This window comes from Natator depressus, chromosome 6 (assembly GCF_965152275.1).
Source record: "Natator depressus isolate rNatDep1 chromosome 6, rNatDep2.hap1, whole genome shotgun sequence".
NCBI classification, from domain to species: Eukaryota; Metazoa; Chordata; order Testudines; family Cheloniidae; genus Natator; species Natator depressus.
Window position 1 is genome coordinate 119,055,554 of NC_134239.1, and position 22,501 is coordinate 119,078,054.

Consider the following 22,501-nt stretch of genomic DNA (forward strand, 5'->3'; position numbering starts at 1 on the left):
TACTACCATGAGTAGTCCCAATGATGTCCATGAAGCTAATCATTGCAGTAAGTGCTGTGGGCAAGATTCTTAGCTGAGATCCAGCCCCAGTGGCATAATGGGGACATATTCTAGCCACAAATAGCCAGCAAGGAATTTCTTTGGCATAGGAGAATACCCCCTGGCATAAAGCTGGCAGAGGTATCTTTCTGCAGTAGCTGTCCCTTCTCTTTTCAGTGCAGGGATGTGTCAGGGTTGGGGAGGGATTATGAGAGAGTGTGGTGAGGGACACTATTCTATACCTAAACCAAGGGCATACATTAGAGCATCCCCATAGCTGAGTTGAGCTTGGCCCTGTGTTGGCCAGTGTTTGCAGGACTGGAATCAAATTAGCTTCCCTGTGAAACATTGTATACTGGCTGCACAAATATAAACAAATGCTCTTATTACTTACCCTGTAGAAACAGCAATTTCAAGTTTTTTAGTCTACTAAGTTGTAGCTGGGCCAAGTTACTAATTCCATTGTAGCCCAAATGAAGAACTTCTAAACTTTGCATTATTGGGGGCAGATTTTCACCAAATCCTGCATCCCTAAAACAATTAAGCAAGTAGGAACATGAAGCCAGATTATTTCCAAACATTTTTCCTTGTAAACAGTAATTTAAGCATTTATCTCCAATTAACATCAGTTATAGACACTTTACTAACTCAACCAGGTTCAATAGAAATTATACCTGTCTACTACAGAAAGACTAAAAAGCACTGAAAAATCTAATTTTTGAAGTTTCAATAGCTTTATACAGACTTCTACGCTTACGGAAGGTAGGTCAGGTTTTACAGGATGCAGACCATGGAAATCAAACAAACATGGAAAACCACTCTTCTGCCCACAAAAGGCCTGAATACATACAATGGCAACAGCTGGAAATTGCTGTTTAATTTAGTAAAATATTTATGTAACCTTTGGCTGTATTCTCACAAGAGCCATGTGATGGTGTGGCAAAACCAAACAACAGCATGTAATTTCTGAATACTTTACTATAAAAGCTTCATTTTTGTAACATATAACCATAATGAGGGAGTGTGGTATGATAGATTGAGAAAGGCATTGGCAGGAACTCTTGAGTTCTTATTTCAGCTTTGCCACTGCCTCTTGACCCAATCACAGAGGTAACTGAATGATTCCTGGAGGTCCAGAGCAACCTGAATTCTCATTAAACCACTAAAATTAGTGGTTGCTTAGGTGCAAGTGGTCATGACTGGATTACACTGTTATGTGCAGAGTAAAGATCAAACCAGTGATATATATACACATATTGCTTTAAAAAAGCCAATTTCACAAATCTAATAAACCAAATCAGCTGGAAGAGAGAATTTAAGCACTGACCAAGGACAGCAACTGTGCGTGGGTTGCAGAGAAGGCACGAGCACGTTAAAGGGACTTTTGGGTTGCTGGACTTAAGAACCTGAGGGGAAAAGGACACTGTCCAACTTACTTGGGGGTGGGTCTTTTGCTCATGGTTTATGTTTATGAACCCTAGTTGCAGTGTTTTCCCAAATTAATGCTGAGTTACTTCCCTCCTTTTATTAAAAGTTTTTGCTACCCTCAGACTCTGTGCTTGCTAGAGGGGAAGTATTGCCTCTCAGAGGCACCCAGGGGATGGTATGCAATTGTCCCAGGTCACTGGGTGGGGGCTCGAGCCAGTTTTGTGTTTGTATTGTTGAAAAGGAACCCCTAGCTACTGAACCTGGCCCTTGTTGCTGCTGGCTCCACCTGGCAGAAGGGTTACATTTGCATAAGTGTCACTGAATTAAAAAGCTAGTTTTCTAGAATATTTCAAAGGCTAGTACTGAATACAAAGCAGTTACAAATTAAAACCTACATAAATGTACATTTATATCTACCCACTATGCAGTACAAACTGGTCAGCAATCTACTGCTACCGGTGTACAACTTTCAGTACGAGACAGATCTGGTCAGTACATTTCAATTGAAATGCTTTTGTAAACACCTGTGAGACGCTTTTATATTTAAGAATATGCAATATGAAACCATTAATGTTAGTATACTGCAAAATGTTGATATTTGCCATTTTTGCTGCATGCTGAACGGCTTACTCATTTCTGAAAAAAATAGTTGTCCATGCAAAACCAATAAAAATATTATAATGCATTGTCATTTGGCAGCTTTGATCAATAAAACATAACATTAAGGTGCTGAAATGAATAAAAACTGTAGTCATAGTGCAGTGTTTTTGGAACTGTGCAAAGAATGACACCTCTCTCATTTTGGGTACCACTGTTTCACCTTGCCTACAAGCTTACAACACCACTTGACAGCTCCGCATCATACCTGACCCTAGTGTACATAAAATAAGCTTTCAAATAATACATGATGTGGATGTGTGTGGGGTAGGGTACAATAAACTCTTCAAAAAGGGTCATTTTTCAGAATTGTCACATGCCTATTTCAGCCAGTGCCCTTTTCCCCCAAAAGAACTAAAAAAAAAAAAAAAAAAAAAACAACACACACATGCTTTTGTACAGAAGCTTCCCATTCCCTACTAAATCTTACTGTTCCTTAAATTAGTCGTGTCCCCTAGAGAAGGAGAGTTTGGGACAAGAAATAAACACATACATATACCAAATGAACACAAAAAAATGAGGGTAGGAAAAGCCGGACACACATTTGAGAAATACACATACACAACCAAATCTTACATTTCTCTGTGCTGCTCTGTCACTAATAATATTTCCTAAAAGCATGGAGGGAACTCTGGGTAGCAGCTTGGCAAGTCTTGTTTGATGGGATTGGACTGAAATTGGCTATAGACACTGTCAAAGTTGTAAAGACCTGACTGAATGAAACCTGACACGTTCCTGAAGTTTCAGTCCTGTTAGAATGCAAAAATAAGAAATGCAAACTGAAAGCTGATTTGAAAAAGTTCTTCAGGACATAAACTGACCTAATGCGTTGGTGCCAAAAGAAAGAAAAAAAATCGGTATGGATTTCTGCTGCAGGGGATGAGAAAAAGAGCTCTTTTAGGAGATGAGATAGGAGAAGGGATTATTGGCAGATAAAAGACTGCTCTGACTAGACACAATATTAAGAAGGAAGTTTGGATGAATATGCAAAAGCACTGCTTGACTCTATTATACAAATAGTAGCATGAATCAGTCACTAGGGCATGGAGCTCACTGATTCGAATAATTGGTTGTAACTGCTATCAGAATACTTGCATGTCTATAAGTAGCTGAGTTTTCACAGTTTTGGCTCAAAGAGGTGTACTATTACCTCAGTGTCAAGATTACAGTGATTCAATATTATAGCAGGACTTTATATAGCTTTAAAAGATTTCAAGTACCTAATGTCCCTGATAGGCCTGATTAGAGACCTATAAACATGCCATACCTGATCAAAGCAATGACCATGGAGTCAGATAACTTGCCTGTAATCAATGCCAAATGCTTGAGAGGAAGGCAAACAAGCCCCATAATATATCGGTCCAGTTATGCAATGCTGTACAAGGAGAGCGGGAGGAGAGAAGACTGGGATAATTAGTTTGACTTCCATGGGTCCAGAAGCTGATGAGAGGCACTTTGTCTGGTGGTTAGAGCAAGCAGCACTTACTTTCTATTCCTGGCTCTGCCAGAGATTCAGCGTGACCTTCACTCAACTTCTTGGTGCTTCAGCTTACCAATCTGAGTCAGTGCACTCTAGGGTGTCTCTGAGCCACAGAGCTAAAGGGTCAGTGGCAGCTGAAGGAGTAGCCACTGCTGTTGCAGATTGGGAGTAGCACACTTTTCCCTCCTGAAGAGAGTGGGGAGAGATGGCGCAACCCTACACTGCCAGTCCCCCTCCCATCCCAAAGGGAAGAAGTGAGCCAAAGAGCCTAGGAGAGAGACCGGCTAGATGCTCCCAATGATGTCAGCAGTGCCTGAGTGGGGGGCAAAAGGCCACCGGGCTTCCTTGCCAGAAGACAGCTCACGTTAGGTGGGGAGAAGAGAGCATCCCAAACTCATTTTCCTCCAGGGACTGCCTTTTTCAGCAAAAGAATAAAGGAATTACACAAGTTCATTTTAAAATGTGACAGTACCTGCTTACTTTTGAAGGTCCTTGCTGTCCATAGCCACTAGAGATCACTTTCTGGTACAGCTGCTGTCTGTTTGTTAAGTGATTTTGAGGCTTTTGTCTGGGCAGTACTGATTCAATGTGATTGTAATTCAGACACAATATCTGCATAAAGCAAACCACATGAAATGAAACAGAACACTGCTCTGCTAATATAGTAGCAAAGGTGCCAGTTACAACATCTCTCTAGTCTTTCAAATTCAGATAATGAGCTAATAAGAGATTGGCTGCTGAATCACTGGTATTTAGGGCTTCAAAAATTCTTGATGCAATAGACAGGCTAGTGGTCAATTTATTTCACCACATGGTTAAATAAGTGGTTTTTAGTCTTTTCGGGACTCATTTGTACCGTATGAATACTGCTGACTGAAATAACTTTAGAAAGCTCTATTTAGTAAATTAGTACATAATATAAGTAATGTAATAAAGATTTCCCCTTCCTCTATTATAAAAGAAATCTGTCAGACAGGAGTAAAGAGATTTAGAACTTTATATAAAGAGAGAAGATACTGTCACTATAAAAATAGGAAAGAAAAGCACAGAATGAGTGAGTAACTCACCTTGACATTAGGCAAGAAGATTAAACCACTGAAAGAGGTGAGATTGTTGTTCTGTAAATTCACATTACAAACATTTCTAAACTGGTCTGCTGGTACAAGATCCACTGTTCTGAATTGGATAAAGAAAATAATTACAGAAAAAGATATCATGCGACATAGATTTCCAGAGCAGGTCTACTGCGGTTAGATTTCTCACCAGAAATCTAACACCTTCCTTTTACAGGAGCATCCTGATAAAACTCTACAATAAATACATTGTGCTGTTTTCTCAGATGTAGTAATACAGAGTTGATATAATTTCTATGTTAAAGGCAAAATCCACTTCACCCACATAAAGTCTGAGTATTTACACTTTAAGGTGTGTGAAGTATGAGAGGTGAGGGCTTGAGGAGGTGAAATCTACCCCTCTGAAGGTATGCTGCAGACTCCCATGGCAACCTCTCCAGTGTATGGGCTGAAATACTGGCTGAAGCCCCTTCCATGCTGTTTGCATGGGATAGTAGCGCCACAGGATCTGCATTTATATAGACAGTGGTCCCTCCTTCCAGTCCACATCCTCCCGACAGCCTGCTGAAGTACTGTATAGATTGTGAAAGTATCCCAGCTGGATCACATGCCCAGTTTGGAGATGTCTGTTACGAGGCAGAGTCAACTGAGGAGAAAGCAGAAGAGGGACAACTCCCAGATCAGAGAATACCATCACTTGAAAGGATTCCCTCACCTGCAGTGTTATAAATAAGCTATTTCAAGAAATTAGACCCCGTGACATAATATCCCTCTACAGAAGCTGAAAGCTATACAATCGAAGATACACAAGAGGTATTTTAATGTTGCCTAAAAACCTTTCATAACAGCCAACATCTCCAGAGATAGAATGTCTGTGGTGGAAGAGACTCAGTCTCACAGCAGCATTTAAACAGTCTGTTCTCATGTCTAAAATGGTGTCTTTCAAACACAAAAGTGTTGCACTGGTAAGAGTAGAGATTTGTTTATGAATATGGTCATGGGTATGGGCATGACCGTAGTGGAGTCAATGGGAGATTTGACGCTGGCATCAATGGAATCGGGTTATAGCTCTTGGCCACAGCAAGACCAAAGATAAGACATCTTTACATACTACAAAACGGAGGTAACTTTTATTGACAGATGTACAACTATGCATACCACAGAAATGCTTTCCAAAAAAATATAAATCACAAATCAATCATGGCAAACAGTCACAGCGTACACTCTGCTGTAGACTATGTTGTGCTATAGTAGGGCAGAGTGTGCATGCTATACTAAGCAATTTCACACCATAAACACAAAGCCATAGAATCACAGAACTGGAAGAGACCTGGAGAGGTCATCCAGTCCAGTCCCCTGCAGTCATGGCAGGACTAAGTATTATCTAGACCATCCCTGACAGGTGTTTGCCTAATCTGCTCTTCAAAATCTCAAATGATGGAGATCCCACAACCTCCCTAGGCAGTTTATTCCAGTGCTTAACTACCCTGACAGTTAGGAAGTTTTTCCTATGTCCAATCTAAACTGACCTTGCTGCAAGTTAAGCCCATTCCTTCTTGTCCCATCCTCAGAGGTTAACAAGAACCATTTTTCTCCCTCCTCCTTGTAACAACCTTTTATGTACTTGAAAACTGTTATAATGTCCCCTCTCAGTCTTCTCTTTTCCAGACTAAACAAACACAATTTTTTCAGTCTTCCCTCATAGGTCATGTTTTCTAGACCTTTAATCATTTTTGTTGCTCCGCTCTGGACTTTCTCCAATTTGTCCACATCTTTCCTGAAATGTGGCACCCACAACTGGACACAATACTCCAGTTGAGGCCATATCAGCACAGAGCAGAGTGGAAGAATTACTTCTCGTGTCTTCCTTACAGTACCCCTGCTAATACATCCCAGAATGATGTTTCCTTTTTTTGCAATGGTGATACACTGTTGACTTATATTTAGTTTGTGATCCCCAAATCCATTTCTGCAGTACTCCTTCCTAGGCAGTCATTGCCCATTTTGTATGTATGCAACTGATAGTTCCTTCCTAAGTGAAGTACTTTGAATGCATCATTCTTGAATTTCATTCTGTTTACTTCAGACCGTTTCTCCAGATCATTTTGAATTATAATCCTATCTTCCAAAGCACCTGCGACCTCTCTCAGCTTGGTATCATCCACAAACTTTATAAGTGTCCTCTCAATGCCATTACCTAAATCATTGAAGACGACATTGAATAGAACCGGACCCAGAACAGATCCCTGCAGGACCCCACTTGATATCTCCTTCCAGCTTGACTGCGAACCACTCTCTGGGAACGGTTTTCCAATCAGTTATGCACCCACCTTATAGTAGCTTCATCTAGGTTGTATTTCCCTAGTTTGTTTATGAGAAGGTCATGCAAAAAAGTAATTGCTCTTGATGATTTAGTGAGGTGTTTTAAGATCTAGGATAGGGTGATATCAGCCAGATCTTTAATCAGGAAATAGTGGCAACCAAAGAGGAGGTTACTTACCTGTGACTGGAGGTTCTTTGAGATGCATGGTCCCTATTTGTATTCCAAATGTAGGTGCACATGCATGCCATGCACCGGAGCTGGAAGGTTTCCTTAACAGTGTCCGTTGACCCACACATGTGTCATGTGTCCCCTCACGCTACCAGCTGAGGTTATAGTAGGCCATGAGAGTCGATACCCCTCCAGTGACCCTCATACTGCTGAGTAATGCAGTCCGCAGCAGAAGGGTGGAGGATGGGTTCTGGAATACCAATAGGGACCACACATCTCAAAGAATCTCCAGTTACAGGTAAGTAACCCCTCTTCTTCTTCAAATGATAATCCCTATATGTATTCCAAACATGGGTGAGTAGCGAGCAGTGTGGAGGTGGATGTGAGGAAGCAAGAGGAGTGAACTCTGTAGTATTGCGTGGCCCAGAGTAGTATCCACAGCTGCCCCTTGGGTAGAGCCCTGTGCAGATACAAAATTTATATCTGTAGATGTGGATATAAACTGGATATGCGCAGAGCTGCAGGGCTCTACCAGGAACTGAGCAGCGAAAGCAGCAACATGTTGGGCTGCCTCCTGCAGGAGCCGCAGCCCCGTGGGGGCAGCTCCTCCAGCATGGCTGTACCGCCCCTCCAGCCCCACCCACTTGGGCGGGCACCAGGCTCACCAGCAGCTGTCCCTGGTCACGCTAGTGTGTGCAAGTGGCTCACATGCCCCCAGACAGGACACGGAGACTGCTGTGACCCAATGAAGTTGATTGGGTCGGGACAAGCACATATTTCTCCTCATTGATACAGACACCTAGAGAGCCCAGGAGAGCGCAAAGAGGAAGGTTGGCCGAGGCAAGTTCTTGTTGGGATACTGCAATCAGGAGCCAGTTGTCCAGGTATGGGTACACCAAGAAGCCAAGGTGGTACATTTGTGGCTGCCACAACCGCGAAGACCTTCGTGAAGACTTGCGGAGCCATCGTAATGCCAAAAGGGAGGACTTTGAATTGGAAGTGGTGCTGTCCTACCTGGAAATGGAGAAATTTCTGGTGGGTTGGATGGATGCTGATGTGGAAGGAGATGTCCTTCATATCGAGCACTGCAAAGCAGGCCCCATGAGGGTGACAGGGGATAACAGATGCCAGTGTCACCATACTGAACTTGGATTTCCTGACAAAGTTGTTTAGTAGCCAAAGATCAAGAATGGATGCCCTCTGCCCTTCTTTGGGATGAGGAAGTACAGAGAGTAGAAAGCCTCTCCCCTCATAGGGAGGTGCCACTCCCTCGATGGTGCCCTTTGCAAGAAGAGCATCTGCCTCCTGTTGGAAAAGGTATTGATGGGAAGGGTCCGTTGGAGGCGTCTGGGGAGGAGGGTGGTGCAGGGGAAAACAAAAACTCTATGGAGTACCTGTGATGGATAATCTCCAGTACCCAATGGTTCATGGTGATCTTTCCCCAATTGTGGGCAAATGGGACAAGACAGCCCCCAAAGATAACATGGGACACCACAGGTGGCAACAGGGAGAGTTCGGAGCTCTCAACGGATGCATCAAAATTGTGTAGGTTGTTGGTGAGCAAGAGACAAGGAGGTGGCCATGAGTGACTGTTGCTGGGACTGGTGGCACCTACATCGGGTTTCCTGGTGTCACTGGTAGTAGGCCTGATAGGGCGCATAGGGGCAGGGGTGGAACTGTTGACTGCAATGCAGGGCCAGGGTATAGCTCCCTAGGGATTACAGCATGGCTTGTCAGTCTTTTAATGAGTAAAGAGACTAATTCATCTTGGAATAGAACAACTTGTCCTCATCAGAGGGGAGGTGTTCTATAGTGGTTTGGACCTTGGAGCCTGATACCACTGGTGGAGGAGCCTGGGTCGAGTGGTACAAGGCTTGGAAGATGGAGAGATGGCTCCCAGTGCGGCCATGGAGTGGGAGTCTGGGGATGCGGTGGCCCCCAGGGGTACGGTACCACACCATCGCAGCCGAGTCATAAGCTGGAGGATGAGGCAGCCGTGGATGGGAGTCCGAGCTGCACCTGGACATGGGAGAGAAGGGGGCTCCGGCTCAGAAAATTCCTCCATGTCTGAAGAGTCCAGCAGCAGTGGAGCTAGCGGTACATGGTGCTTAGTCGGTAGGGGCTGGTCCAACAGGAGCAGTTCATCCACCAGAGTGGGGATCCCCCGGGTGAGCGAGAGACCAGAGAGAACCAGGGAGGGTGGGTATGGCAACTCCCACGTCTCTGTGGAGAGAAGGGGCTCCATACAGCCGGGAGTTCAGGGAGTGCCCCTGGAAATGCTGGAAGATCAAGGTGAGGTCCACGAGGCCAGCGGAACCGAAGGTCGCGGACTTGGTGGTGGGACAGGCAGTACTCATGCTGGAGACTGCTCCAGGTGGGCGGGCACTGGGGCAACCAGCGGTACTGCCAGATCCTTCTTGAGCTTAGCTTTAACCTTGATGCGGGGAAGCTTGGGCACTGGTGTGGCAGGTTCTGCATGCAACATCTCACTCGACCTGGTTTGGGGAGGAACGCTATACTTAGAAGCAGTCCTCGACAGAGACTTGCTCCTAAGCCCATGAGAGTGCTTCCTACCCTCATGTCTGGGCTTGTCCTTAGCCACTGGTGCTGCTGAATCCGGGGCATGCAAAGTGCTGGGAGGAGCGCTCACCACTGGTGACAGACGCTGCACTGATGGTTCCGGATCTGAGTGGGTGCGCAGTCTCATGGCTTCCTCCATGAGGTATTTTCTGAGGTGGAGCTCTCGCACTTCCTGGGTCCAGGGCACGGAAGACTTGCAAATTGTGCAACGAGCAGTGATATGAGCCTCCCCAAGGCAGTAAAGACAGTGCTGGTGCTCGTCACTCACAGAGAAAAAGTGTAGGCACAAAACACAGCTTTTAAACCCCAGAACACGAGCATAGTCGGGGGGGGGGGAAATGTACCCCAAACGGGTTAAACTAATGCTATCTACAACTATCTATATGCAAGAAAACAACAAAGAACTATATACAACAGATTAAGTCACTCTTTTAGCTAGAAGACTAAGAGCACAAAGGAACAGGAGGTTCTCACTCAAGCAATGTGGCAGCAAGAGGGAACTGGAGAGGTGTTGCCCCGCACAGCCTGTTATAACCTCGGCTGGGAGCACAAGGGGATGTACAACGCACATATGGGTCAACAGACACTGCTAAGGAAACCTGGCTCCGGCATATGGAGCGCATGTGCACCCACGTTTGGGACACATATAGAGGCCATAACTCAAAGAAGAATCTCATTTACACTTAACATGGCTATCCTTGTTTGGGCTAGATTTGGGATAGAAGGATTCAGAACAGAGACAGGTTAAGGCAAATATGATGTTTTTGACCAAAATAAGTCTCTTCTCTAGAGTTGTCTGTCCAAAATGTGCATAGGCCGCACAAAACTCTGTTTGAAAAATGGAATAATCTGCTGAGAGATAGGAAAGTCTGAAACTAAAGTCACCTTTTTTTCGTGTGGATCATATATCTACTCTGTGGACCAGTCAAGAGGATTTTGCCCATAAACACAGAGACATATGAACTGAATTATCTAAACACAGACTCTGGTTTTAATTATATTTTTCTAGCCATGATACTAAATGCTATTTGTAACATTTGAAATTTGAAAATTACTGCACCTGATCATAGAGGTTGTCCAATTTAATTCATGCATTTTAGTGAAGTTCGAATGTCCTAGTCTTTCTGCAATCATATCACAGGTAAGTCTGCCACCAAATAAATCTTTAGCACTCTCGATGTCTGCTGTCTCCTGTATAATTACATTTAAAATGAATTTTGTTATATTAAAGCAGACCTAGAACTATAATAGTAAGGTAGGCGTGAACATTTTCAGCCCCAAAGGCAGTTTAAAAAAAAAAAGTGCCTGAAAATCAGGGCTTAAACTAAAAATGTCTCCACAACCATCACTGTAGCTTTATACCATCTATGTTGCCTGCATTCTTATTGAACAGATTATGGAAATGTTCATATACTCTAATTAAGTTTAAACTACAGATTTGTTACATGCACTAAAACAATATTAGGTAATTGCTTTAATAAGGATCAGAAATTATCAGGATGCCCATGCCATCCTGATTTGTAAAAAAGATAGTTTTAACAACAATTACAATAATCTTCTGATATATAGTATAACTTACTACTGCAGTGCCATCTAAGGCTTTGAGAGATGGAAGATGGAATATTACAAACAATCGGTAGTTATCTTGTTTCCACACAATTAGATTTCCATACATGTCCAGCATGACCAGATTATTTAAACCCTAAGAAATAAAACACATAGATCAAGGTTTAATAGTATAATTTTTAAATGTTTGTAAGGAATGAAATCTAGGCTACTCCCTTTATCTTTAATCATTCTCTTAATCTTACAACTGCATGTGTCAAATCTGAAGCATCGTTTAATAAAACCCAGGGCTTAATTTTCATTTACACTAAAGTGCCTTTACATAACTCTGGCAGTGTAAAGGAGCCCTAAAGTGGGCATAAATTACACTTACACTCACTTTAAAGTCCTTTTACACTACCAGAGTGCTGTGAGAGTCAGGCCCCCAGTCTCCAATCAAGACAATAATGCTTCTATATATGCCAGCAGCTCCAGGTGAAAGGAACTGGGGTTGCTGCATGTGTGCATGCTTGTGCTCTTGACTTTATTTCCAGTGCAATTCTTCTAATTGCAGAGTTAGGCTAGACACAATAGAGATGCATAGTGTGTGGCTCCACCTGGAAAACTCTGGGTCCAATCCTGTTAGTTACTCAGCACCTCCTTCAAAGTACTGAGCACACTCAATTCCAAAAGAAACTTCAGACTAAGGCTCTTACAAAGGACAATTACCCTGGGCCCAATTTTTAAACGTGGACATCTAAATTACATACGCAAATACAAGACTGTCAGGCACAATTTAGAGATAAGGTGGGTGAGGTATTGGACCAACGTCTGTTGGTGAGAGAGACAAGCTTTCGAGCTACAGAGAGCTCTTCTTCAGGTCCTGAAGAAAAACCTGAAGAAGAGCTCTGTGTCTCTTTCTCAGCAACAGAAGTTGGTCCAATAAAAGATATTACCTCACCCACTTTGTCTCCCTAATATCCTGGGACCAACCTGGCTACAGCACCACTGCAGGTACAATTTAGGCAGCCATTAAAAAAATATGGCTTCCCATATTTAAAAATGGGAAAGATACATTTGTACTGACGTAACAAGCAAATTGTGAATTTACTTTTACCCACAAATCCTAAAGCAATCGAGTCCACATTTACCTTTAAATGATATATCTCTTGGTAGGTAGAAACATAGTTATTGCTGATGTATAGTTCTATTAGTGCATAGGCTTTCTGCAAACCAACCAATGAAGTGATTCTGTTGCTCTCAAGAGAGAGGTAGTGAAGATGAGACAAGTTTTCAAAAACGCGTCTTTCCAGGGTGGTGAGATGATTATTATTTACACTAAGTCGTGTTAGTTTGGTGAGTTTTGAAATTCCTGGAAAAATAAATAAGATGTTCTTAAAGCATATATAGTGAGAAGCAAAGGAAGTGGTTAACTTAGATGGTAAAACAAGCTACACATGAGAGATGGCCTGCACGCTCAGGCTGTGATGCAGGCAGGATCAGGGGCGATCATTCGTGGCCTGCCCTTCTGTGATAGCTAGAACATTTTCCAGAAAGAGGCTACTCACAGTCCACTTCACCCCTCTGATTCTTCCTCCAGGAGTAGCAAAGAGCATGGTGAGGGGGACTAACTGTCCACTCATCTCTCATGCAGCAGGTTCTTTTTCTTGCTCCCTCTTCCTTCATATGCTACAGATGGGCTTTCTTTCACTATACAGAAGACTATGGCCCAGCTTTTTAAAGGTATTAAGCTCCGAGCTCAGCACTGCAACGCCTAACTGATTTAGGAGCCTAAATCTCATGTTCAAAAGGGATTTAGGCACTTTGGAACCAAAATGCCATTGACAGTCAATGGTATTTAGATTTCTAAGTGCCCATATACTTTAAGAAAATGGCACTTAGGCTCCTAACTCCATTAGGCACTGCAACACTGATCACAAAAACACCCAAATACCTTTAAAAATCTGGGTCTATGAACCTAATTTTAAAATCAACTGACAATAACAGTATCTGCCATGACCTATGTGGGGACATGAGGAAATGTAGCAACTACCCAATAGGTTTTGGAATAGTCACATAGCATGCATAAGTTACATCTGTTCTTTCAAAAAGTGAATTTTTGACCTTTTGGAATCATTAGTTTACGAACTTCTTATTTTTGAAATTATTGAGCCAACATATAACTGTCAGGAGAAAATTTATGGTTCACTGCAGGAATGTTACATGTTCAGTAAGTCTACATACTAAAAACCATGCACTCCTATCAGTTCTGAAAAATTCCTATTAACATAAATAAATTTGTTTTGCTTTTCTGAAACACAATCGATCTGCTTTGTCTCTTTTCCTCATTTCTGCTAAAGACTCACCACAAAGATAAAGAGAAGGCAATTATATATATTTTTAATATGAAAGCTTTAAAATTGTATGCTACTGATAAAGTTAATAGTAAAAAGTCACCGTCTGAAACACTGGACTATATGGGAACATTTCTGTTGTGTCTAACTTAATGTCTTGATTTTCACTAAACTTCCTAAATACAGTACCTTCTAGATTTGAGATGCAGTTTCCATCTAAAGTGAGCTCTTCAAGATTAAGGCAAGATTCCAGTCCTTCTATTTTAGTGAGATTATTGTTGCTAAATGAGGCCCATCTTAAATTCTCCAATTTTTCCAAGTTGGCAATTTTGGAGAGATGTTGTCCATCCAGATCTAAGACTGTGATCTGTGAGAAAACTCAACCTTAGTATTGAAAGATCTAAGTCAATTAATTCCAACATAGATACTAAAAGGACAATACATCAAATTATACACCGAGGACCATATATTGCCTTCACATTCTTCATAGACATTTCCCAGTAATATCAACAGGCATTTCTTTTTGGATACTGGACATCACAGAGCCCTCATTTTGCAATTCAGGACTTCATTTTTGAAACCCCAAACCCTCAGCAACTTGCACCAGAACAAGCAATGATTCCACAATATAAACTAACCAGCTTCCAAATGCACCTGTGCAGTTACAGCTAAAAAACAGGTACACATTTTTTCTAGTGTAGATCAGACCTCAGTATTAAGATTAATTTAACCTCATCTACCAATGTTACATATGATTATATTATTGATTCGCCTGCTTACACGTTTTCATTCTATGATCTAGGGATGAAATCATGGCCTGAACTGAAGTCAATGGCGAAACATATGACGACTTCAGTGGGATCAGGATTTCACCCTGTATCTAGTAACTTTCTAGCTCAGTGCTGTGGCAGAGTTTGAGTGCTTGCTAAGGAAGGATTTATCCCTTACAATTTTGATTCACAGATAAGCATTCCTTTCGCTTTAATGTATGTAACATCCCAATTCATTCTATTTTTCTTCTTTGCAAAATTCTTGGGCAGGAACAAATTAAATTAGATTCCAAAACACATTTTTATCCTTCGGTGTCATCACAGAACCTTCTTTCACAGACACTGGCTGTAAACACTCACTTCACAACACACTCTACAGAAAGAGAGCAACCAATCCATGATTCCACCCTTTCTCAGAAAACAACCAGTAAGGCCAGGGCTGGCATTAGGGGGTGGCAAGCAGTGCAACTGCCCAGGGTCCAACACCACTGGAGGCCCCGCAAAGCTAAGTTACAGGCCCCAACCCCAGGCAGCAGGTCTTGTGAAGGGAGCCCCAACTTCACCCTCTGATTCACCTCACCGGGTCACCCAGCCTATGGGTCAGTGTCAACAGCTGGCTGTACTCCCAGAGACCATCACAAACGCCTTCCGCGGGGGCCTACTTCTTAGTTTCTGCCCTGGGCCCCAGCGAGTCTAACGCCAGCCCTGAGTAAGGCTGCAGTTTTCTTCATCAGGCTAACCAATCATGCAATGATGAAAAAAAATGGCCACATAGCTTAATTTAGCAAGTTAAGTCTCTGGCAGCCCAGGATATTCAGCACTGTCTCCTACCTATGCCAAACAACCTTTACAGAATTCAAAGCTGTTTCTTATACAGGCTATGCTAACAGCCAAAGGACAACTTATGTTCTCTCTTCTGTCTGTGGTGATATTCCTTTTGGATAGGATTTTTTCTTTCTACAACAACATACTATATCCCTGTATGAACCCTATTTCATTTTGATGTCACAAAGCGTAACGTTGACACCATATGCTGAAATGTTGGTTCTCTTGGCAATGTCTGTAAACGTGTATTTCTTAATGCACACAGAATAAAACACTATGCTCATCAGCAGAAATGTGTTTTCCTCAAGCTATTCTATACTCTACACAACAAATTGAATTGACAGAGGAGCTTTTAACCTTTTATTCTTGGCAGATTAACATGATTTCAGAGGAGAGGTCAGGACATGGATTATGACAGGCTACGGTGAACTTGGATCTTCCTATGTAGTGTTCTATGGCTTTTTGTTATGTAGTGGAGTTGTAATTGTAAGTTGTCATGCCAGACAAGAGGGAATGTGTGTAGGCCTGAAATTAGACCTACCACCATTCTTCATGTAATATGGGCTCAGTAGTGAAAATTCAATGAGCGAACATTGAATATTAAAGTTTCAATATCCTGCCAGCTCACAAGAAAAGAGCTAGTATGTACAGAAGAGAAGATTGTGATCCGATATGGAAACTCTTATGTTTTTATATTCTACTTCAGTTGGTAGATTACATTTTTAAGTGCTCAAAAATATATATTTTTAATTAACATGCATCAACTCATAACAAATATAACAAAATAAACATGTGACAGAGATAAATCTAACACCTAATGAATTATATTTAATAGAGACAGCCTTACCCTAGGATACCAGCTGCTATTGAAATGTGTTTGTGAATCCACCTTGTTCTTGCTAATTTGAGTGAGAATTTTGGCATAAGGATGTACACTCAGAACGCGTGGTCTAGCTTCATCAGTCCTAGAATGTTCTAATAGAGATGCCTGACAAAATGAAAATACTTAATAAACAGATAATATAACGGTATAAATAATGTATATTTTCCACAGTGTAACATGAAGAAAAGGTCTTTATGGCTTACAGTCTCCCAGTTATAAGGAGATTATCCCATGTTAGTAGATCTAATATGTCTGTAGAACTAATAGGTCTAGTAGATCTGAAACATGGTAATAGATCTCATCCAGTTCTAATGTTTATTATTCTACTAAAAAAAATGATTGGGGCAAATCTTGAGGTCCTTACTCTGTTTTTGATCAGTTCTTACCACAGTAAAGTCCAATTCTAGTCATGGGGGATTGCCAGAGAATGGACAGAGTAAAACCTGAATAAAGAATACAATTTGGGCTAAGATATGTAAAGATTAGTGTCAAATAATTTAGCCCTTTTTTTGCTTGCCACTGTCTGGAATACCTTCTCAGGGCTTGCATACTGTGGCGAGTTAGTGTGTAGCAAGCTAGGGTGTGAATCTACAGAGCAACATCTTGCACACACTAATGCTAAGTCGAATTCCAGGACTTTTACCATGTTGTAGCAGTGTCCACACAGTGAATTAGTGAGTGGCAAGCTGGTGCACAGTAGATCACACTCGGCTTGCTGCACACTAACTCGCCACGTACACAAGCTCTCAGAAGCCTAGACAGTTTTTCTGCTACTTGATTTATCCTTTTTTTTATTTGGCAAACACATTTAATTTCCCGTGTTTTGAATAGAGCTGAAATTAAACAGTCATTTTTAACAACTTTAAAGTGATCTAAAATCTAACATCATGAAATACCCTTCATTGTGAACCAGCATCATTACCAATATCAGCGAAGCTCTGAGTAAGAACAATGTTTGTGAAATAACTGCTGCTTCCCAGCCAGCTGCTCAGAGCACAAAATATGGCATTTTCAGAGGGCATATGAAACTAGGTGATTTTAAAAATATGATTAAATACAAATTTTAAAATAGAAGTCAGATTGTATGATTGTGCCTATAACTTCTTGTTTCCAATCTTGCATTTGCTACAAGTTACAGCAAAATGGAATATCCTACCTGAGAAATCTTTGATCCAGCAACAAAACACAAAGCAGTTGCAGCCTCTTCTTCAGTAATCTGGACTCCATCTAAATGAGTAAGAGCCTTTAATCGGCCAATGACACTCAAACGCAATGAGGCTGGCTTGGAGAAAAAAAGCCAAGTGGTGTAATTGAGTTTTTTTAAATTGTCTATATGGTTACATACAAAAAAAGGACATATGATTGCTTTCAATCCAGTCTCCTCTCATGCTATGTATGCTAAGGGCTAGATTGTGGTCCATCCTGTGTGCTCACACAAGAAAGTAAAAAAGGAGATAGAAGATGCACCCCTTGCTCCCATGTCCCAGCTATGCCTACCATTGACAGCAGTGTGCATGAGAAAGCAGCCTCCACAAAGTTGCTATGCTATGTCCTCCCTGCTCATCTGGATTGGGAATGGGTAAAAAGGGGTGGGGAAAGGGCTGAATCTTGCCATACATGTAGAAAACTATAAGGAATAACATGTATTTGGGCTAGGTTTGGTTACAGTGATCTAATGTGACACTGATGTTATCATAAATATAAAGGGAAGGGTAAACACCTTTAAAATCCCTCCTGGCCAGAGGAAAAACCCTTTCACCTGTAAAGGGTTAAGAAGCTAGGATAACCTCACTGGCACCTGACCAAAATGACCAATGAGGAGACAAGATACTTTCAAAAGCTGGAAGGAGGGAGAAACAAAGGCTCTCCTGGTCTGTGCGTTGTTTTTGCCAGGAACAGAAAAGCAATGGAGTCTTAGAACTTAGTAAGTAATCTAGCTAGATATGCGTTAGATTCTGTTTTGTTTAAATGGCTGAGAAAATAAGCTGTGCTGAATGGAATGGATATTCCTGTTTTTGTGTCTTTTTGTAACTTAAGGTTTTGCCTAGAGGGATTCTCTATGTTTTGAATCTGATTAACCTGTAAGGTATTTACCATCCTGATTTTACAGAGGTGATTCTTTTATTTTTTCTTCAATTAAAATTCTTCCTTTTAAGAACCTGATTGCTTTTTCATTGTTCTTAAGATCCAAGGGTTTGGGTCTGTGTTCACCTATGCAAACTGGTGAGGATTTTTATCAAGCCTTCCTCAGGAAAGGGGGTGTAGGGTTTGGGAGGATTTTGGGGGGAAAAAGATGTTTCCAAGCGGGCTCTTTCCCTGTTATATAGTTGTTAGACGCTTGGTGGTGGCAGCAATAAAGTCCAAGAGCAAAAGATAAAATAGTTTGTACCTTGGGGAAGTTTTAACCTAAGCTGGTAAAAATAAGCTTAGGGGGTTTTCATGCAGGTCCCCACATCTGTACCCTAGAGTTCAGAGTGGGGAAACAACCTTGACAGATGTCAATAAAATTACTCTGGATTTACATGCGTGTATAAAATAAAAAATCTAGCCCTGAAGGATTGCAGTTATACATAGCTATGTAAGACATTAAGTGCGGTACATAACAAAGTTGTTAGCACCTGCCTTATAAGCCAGAAGTTTGCAAGTACTACAGTGTTATTAAATGCAAGGAATTTAATGATCTCAGAGGAGGTGAAAGAGGAGCTCAAGGGATTTGGACATGTCAACCTAAACTCAAGGTGGAACAACAGCCCTAACTCTTAAACATTTTAAAATTCCCATTAAATTAAATATAGAGCAAGAAAAACACAGACTGGATAATCATACTTGTAAGGAAAGTGAATAACATCATCCTTATTTCTAGCTGGAAAATATACTTACTGAAACTACCAAAATAATAATGATCAATTTCATCTTTATAAACTAGATGGGACTATGCACCTGTGCATCGGAGAAAGGAGGAGTACGCACACCTCTTAACTAGGATACATAGCTCTCGGATCCAAGTATTCAGGAGAAGAGGACTACAGAGGTACTCAGGGAATGGATGGAGCGGGTGTGAAATGGACTGAGTCTTGGATTGCTCCCCAATGCCACAGCCAGCACAGCTGGGCTGCTGCTCTGGGGGATGTGTGTTTCACCAGGTAGAAGGCTGACACTGTATATTTCCCTTGAAAGTGGGGGAAACTGTCTCTGCCCTGTCCCCTTTCACTGGCCAGCACAGCTAAGTCAGTGCAGTTGGGGCAAAGGGTGGCTTTTTACGGCTGGCATAGATCATCAGTAAAGTTACCACCTACTTGAAGCAAGGAGGAGAGGAATTAAGCCTCAGAGTAGCATCACTGAGTCACAATGCTTCTAGGAGCCACTCCTGCAGATTGTGCACAACCCCTTGCTCAGGACTGTTTACGAAGTCAAAGGGCCTGACAGTGTAAATCGTCCTTAAAGTGGGCACTAATTACACATACATCCACTTTGAGGCCCCTTACGCAGCCAGAGTGGTGTAAAGGGGCCTCAATGTAAATGAAAACCAGGCCCAAAATTTAGCACTATACAGTCTAATTGTTGTTTTGGTTAGAAGGTTTTCTGAGAATTTTAAGTACTGACACATACCTTATGCCATGGGTTATGTCTGATATCAAGACTGAGTACGTTTGAAGTGTGTTTATGTAAGACATTTATTTCCTCTCCAGTCTTTTTCAGTTGATTCCAGCTCAAGTCTAAATACTTCAGTCTGCTTAAGCCTCTAATACCCTCCAGGGTGATCACATGGTTGTGGCTTGCATCAAAATACTCCAGATTGGGCTGCAAGACAATACCGATTTGAGAATAATTGCACAGAAAAAAATACAGCAAGGAAATATTTGGTAATAAACTCAGTTTTAATAGACAGTCTCACAGAAGGCACTGTCATCCAGATTCAGTGCCCAAAGTGCCCCTTGCCCAGCAGCAGAAAGTCTGTTTGAGCAACTGAACCTTGGAATGTATATCTGAATCCAGCCCACCCTCTGATATTTCCTGATCCACCAGTAGAATACAGTACAGTTTTAATTTTCTTTTTCAGGGTGGAATTCATCCCTAGTGTGCTCAGCCATGGAAGGCCCTGTGCACTACTTTAGCCAGGGTGAGTGAGACAATCACACCATTTGAGAGTGGTGGGATCTAGAGAGTCCTTGGAAGGTGGGGGAAGGGGTCTATATCTTGTACCCCTCATGGAGGGTGACTCCGTACTGGTCCCAAACTATGCAAAAGAGGGGGTTGGAGGCAGGTTGTGATTTTTATCACATGATCTGAAATCACACAGATCCAGTGGCCCAGAAATCCTGGGAAGGGGATACTTAACAGCTACACTAGAATGGTAGCCCTGGAGGAACAGCACTGTAGGGCCTGGAGATGAAAGTCATCCTTCCTACCCCACAGTCAGAGCCCCACTCCAAGTCTAATCAGTTGGGTGTTATTAATTGTTGTGTTACTTATTATTATTTATTTGTATTAGGATAGTGCCTAGAGACTCCAACCAAGATCAGGGCCCATTGTGCTAGGCATTGTAAACACACACAATAAGAAACGGTCTCCAACCTGAAGCATTTACAATCTAAGTAAACAAGAGAGACAAAGGGTGGGAGACAGGAAGTAGAGAGAGGAACAACAACACCACCACCACCATCTACCTCTTACATAACACTTTCCATCTGCAGATCTCAAAGTGCTCTACAAAAGGAGGTAGGTATCATTATTCCATTGCATGGATTGGGGAACTGAGGCAAGGGAGGTGAAATGACTTGCCTAACACCACTAAGCAGGCCAACTGCAGAGCCAGAAATAGAACCCAAGTCCCAATCCAGTGCTCTGCGTGCTAGTCCACATTACCTACTACAAAGCAAAAGTAGGAACAAAGGCTCTGTTTAGAGGCAGTGAACTTCACCCATTAGGAATAAATCAGGCTTGCTGCCATGCAATAGACATTAATATATTTAAGTTGTACACACAAAGGATTTTTTTCAATTAAAATATTCCTTTAGTTTAATTTCCTTTACAAAATATAGAGCAACATTTCTTACCATGTGGTAAACATCATCTAAACTAGTAAATTCATTGAAGCTGACAATAAGTTTTCGAAGCCCTGTCAGTTTAGAGATGTCCCGCAGTTTGCTCAGGCTGTTCCCATGCAAATTCAGAACCTAGGTAAAACATTAATGAGATTACAACTGTACCATATATATATATATACACACACACAACCAAATTCTGTGCTACTCCATCACCGTTTTTCAACATTAAAGAGCTTCAACTGCTAGCATGTAAGAGTAAATGTAACTCTATTCTCTAGATTATAAAAAGGGCTAAGAAAAGTTACTTGTAAGTGATATGAAGTTTGTGAAGATCAGTTGCAGGGACCCTGGGACAAAGTATTGCTTTTATTTTCTATTTTGAAGGATATTTGTTCTTCACCTCTACCTTCTCCCTGAAGTAACAGAGGGATGGGAAGATGGAGATTCAGTTGAGAAATGGTTTTTACTGGTCCACTGAAAGAGGTAATGGTAGGGGCAAGAAGGGAGGACAGTTTCCAATCCTTCCCCACTAGGAGAGATCTTGTTGCTTGGGGAGACTGGTTGGAAGACTGCCAGTTGGGAATTCCTCCATGCCCAGAGTACAGTTTGGGGAGAGTGGCACCCAGAAGAGGGGAGGAACCAGCCAACTGAAGCCAAACTCAGGAAAGGGAGTTATGGGTGAGTGCAAGGGGGAGTGGAGAACTGCTACTGCATCAAAGACACAGACAGGAGAGGAGATCAAAACTATTTAACAATTTGAAAGGTCAAATGTTCAGCAGGCTTCCTGCATCAAGTCTGTACAGACAAAATGAGTAACTGCAAATGCAAAACTGCAGTTAGTTGTGCAATGAAAGGAGTTCTGTATGCAAATACCTATTTGCATAAAGGGTTTTGTGGGCCCATCAGTTGCAATGATACTAAAAACTGCGTGTAGCTATGTGGCTGTCAAGAGTTCTTCCCTTCACTGGATTTATATTTTTCTGATGCCAAAACTGACAAAATCTTTTCAGGAGTGATCACTATGATGACGCAACCATGCAGCCAAGAAAACTTTGAGAAGACTCACAGTTAAAGCTGACACTTTAGGCCTTAACCGGGTCTCACAAACACTAGTTCTGCATGTGATTTCAATGGAGTTATTTATACAATAGTCAGTAAGATCAGAATCCTGCCCAATATTTGTCATTCATATTTTTATGAAAAAAAAAAGGCATAATTTAGGGACAGAAGACACTGAGATTTCACGCTAGTTTTGGATCTCCAGTTACTCCCAAAGCACTGCACTGATGTAAAACAAGTGTAACACCAGAATCAAGCCCAAATGCTAG

The 22,501-nt window shown here is 41.8% G+C and overlaps 1 protein-coding gene across 1 annotated transcript in view; it reads right to left on the reverse strand.

Moving 5' to 3' along the window:
• LRRC9 (leucine rich repeat containing 9) overlaps positions 1 to 22,501 on the reverse strand; it is an 86,004-nt gene that overhangs the window by 22,691 nt on the left and 40,812 nt on the right. Inside the window, exons 17-27 of the mRNA XM_074956416.1 lie at positions 21,183 to 21,302; positions 19,735 to 19,926; positions 17,282 to 17,407; positions 16,090 to 16,230; positions 13,837 to 14,014; positions 12,445 to 12,665; positions 11,328 to 11,450; positions 10,809 to 10,939; positions 4,672 to 4,780; positions 4,077 to 4,216; positions 434 to 570 (exon numbers count right to left, since the gene is read on the reverse strand). Of these exons, the coding sequence (XP_074812517.1) occupies positions 434 to 570; positions 4,077 to 4,216; positions 4,672 to 4,780; positions 10,809 to 10,939; positions 11,328 to 11,450; positions 12,445 to 12,665; positions 13,837 to 14,014; positions 16,090 to 16,230; positions 17,282 to 17,407; positions 19,735 to 19,926; positions 21,183 to 21,302 (1,618 nt within the window). The remainder of the gene's footprint in view (positions 1 to 433; positions 571 to 4,076; positions 4,217 to 4,671; positions 4,781 to 10,808; positions 10,940 to 11,327; positions 11,451 to 12,444; positions 12,666 to 13,836; positions 14,015 to 16,089; positions 16,231 to 17,281; positions 17,408 to 19,734; positions 19,927 to 21,182; positions 21,303 to 22,501) is intronic.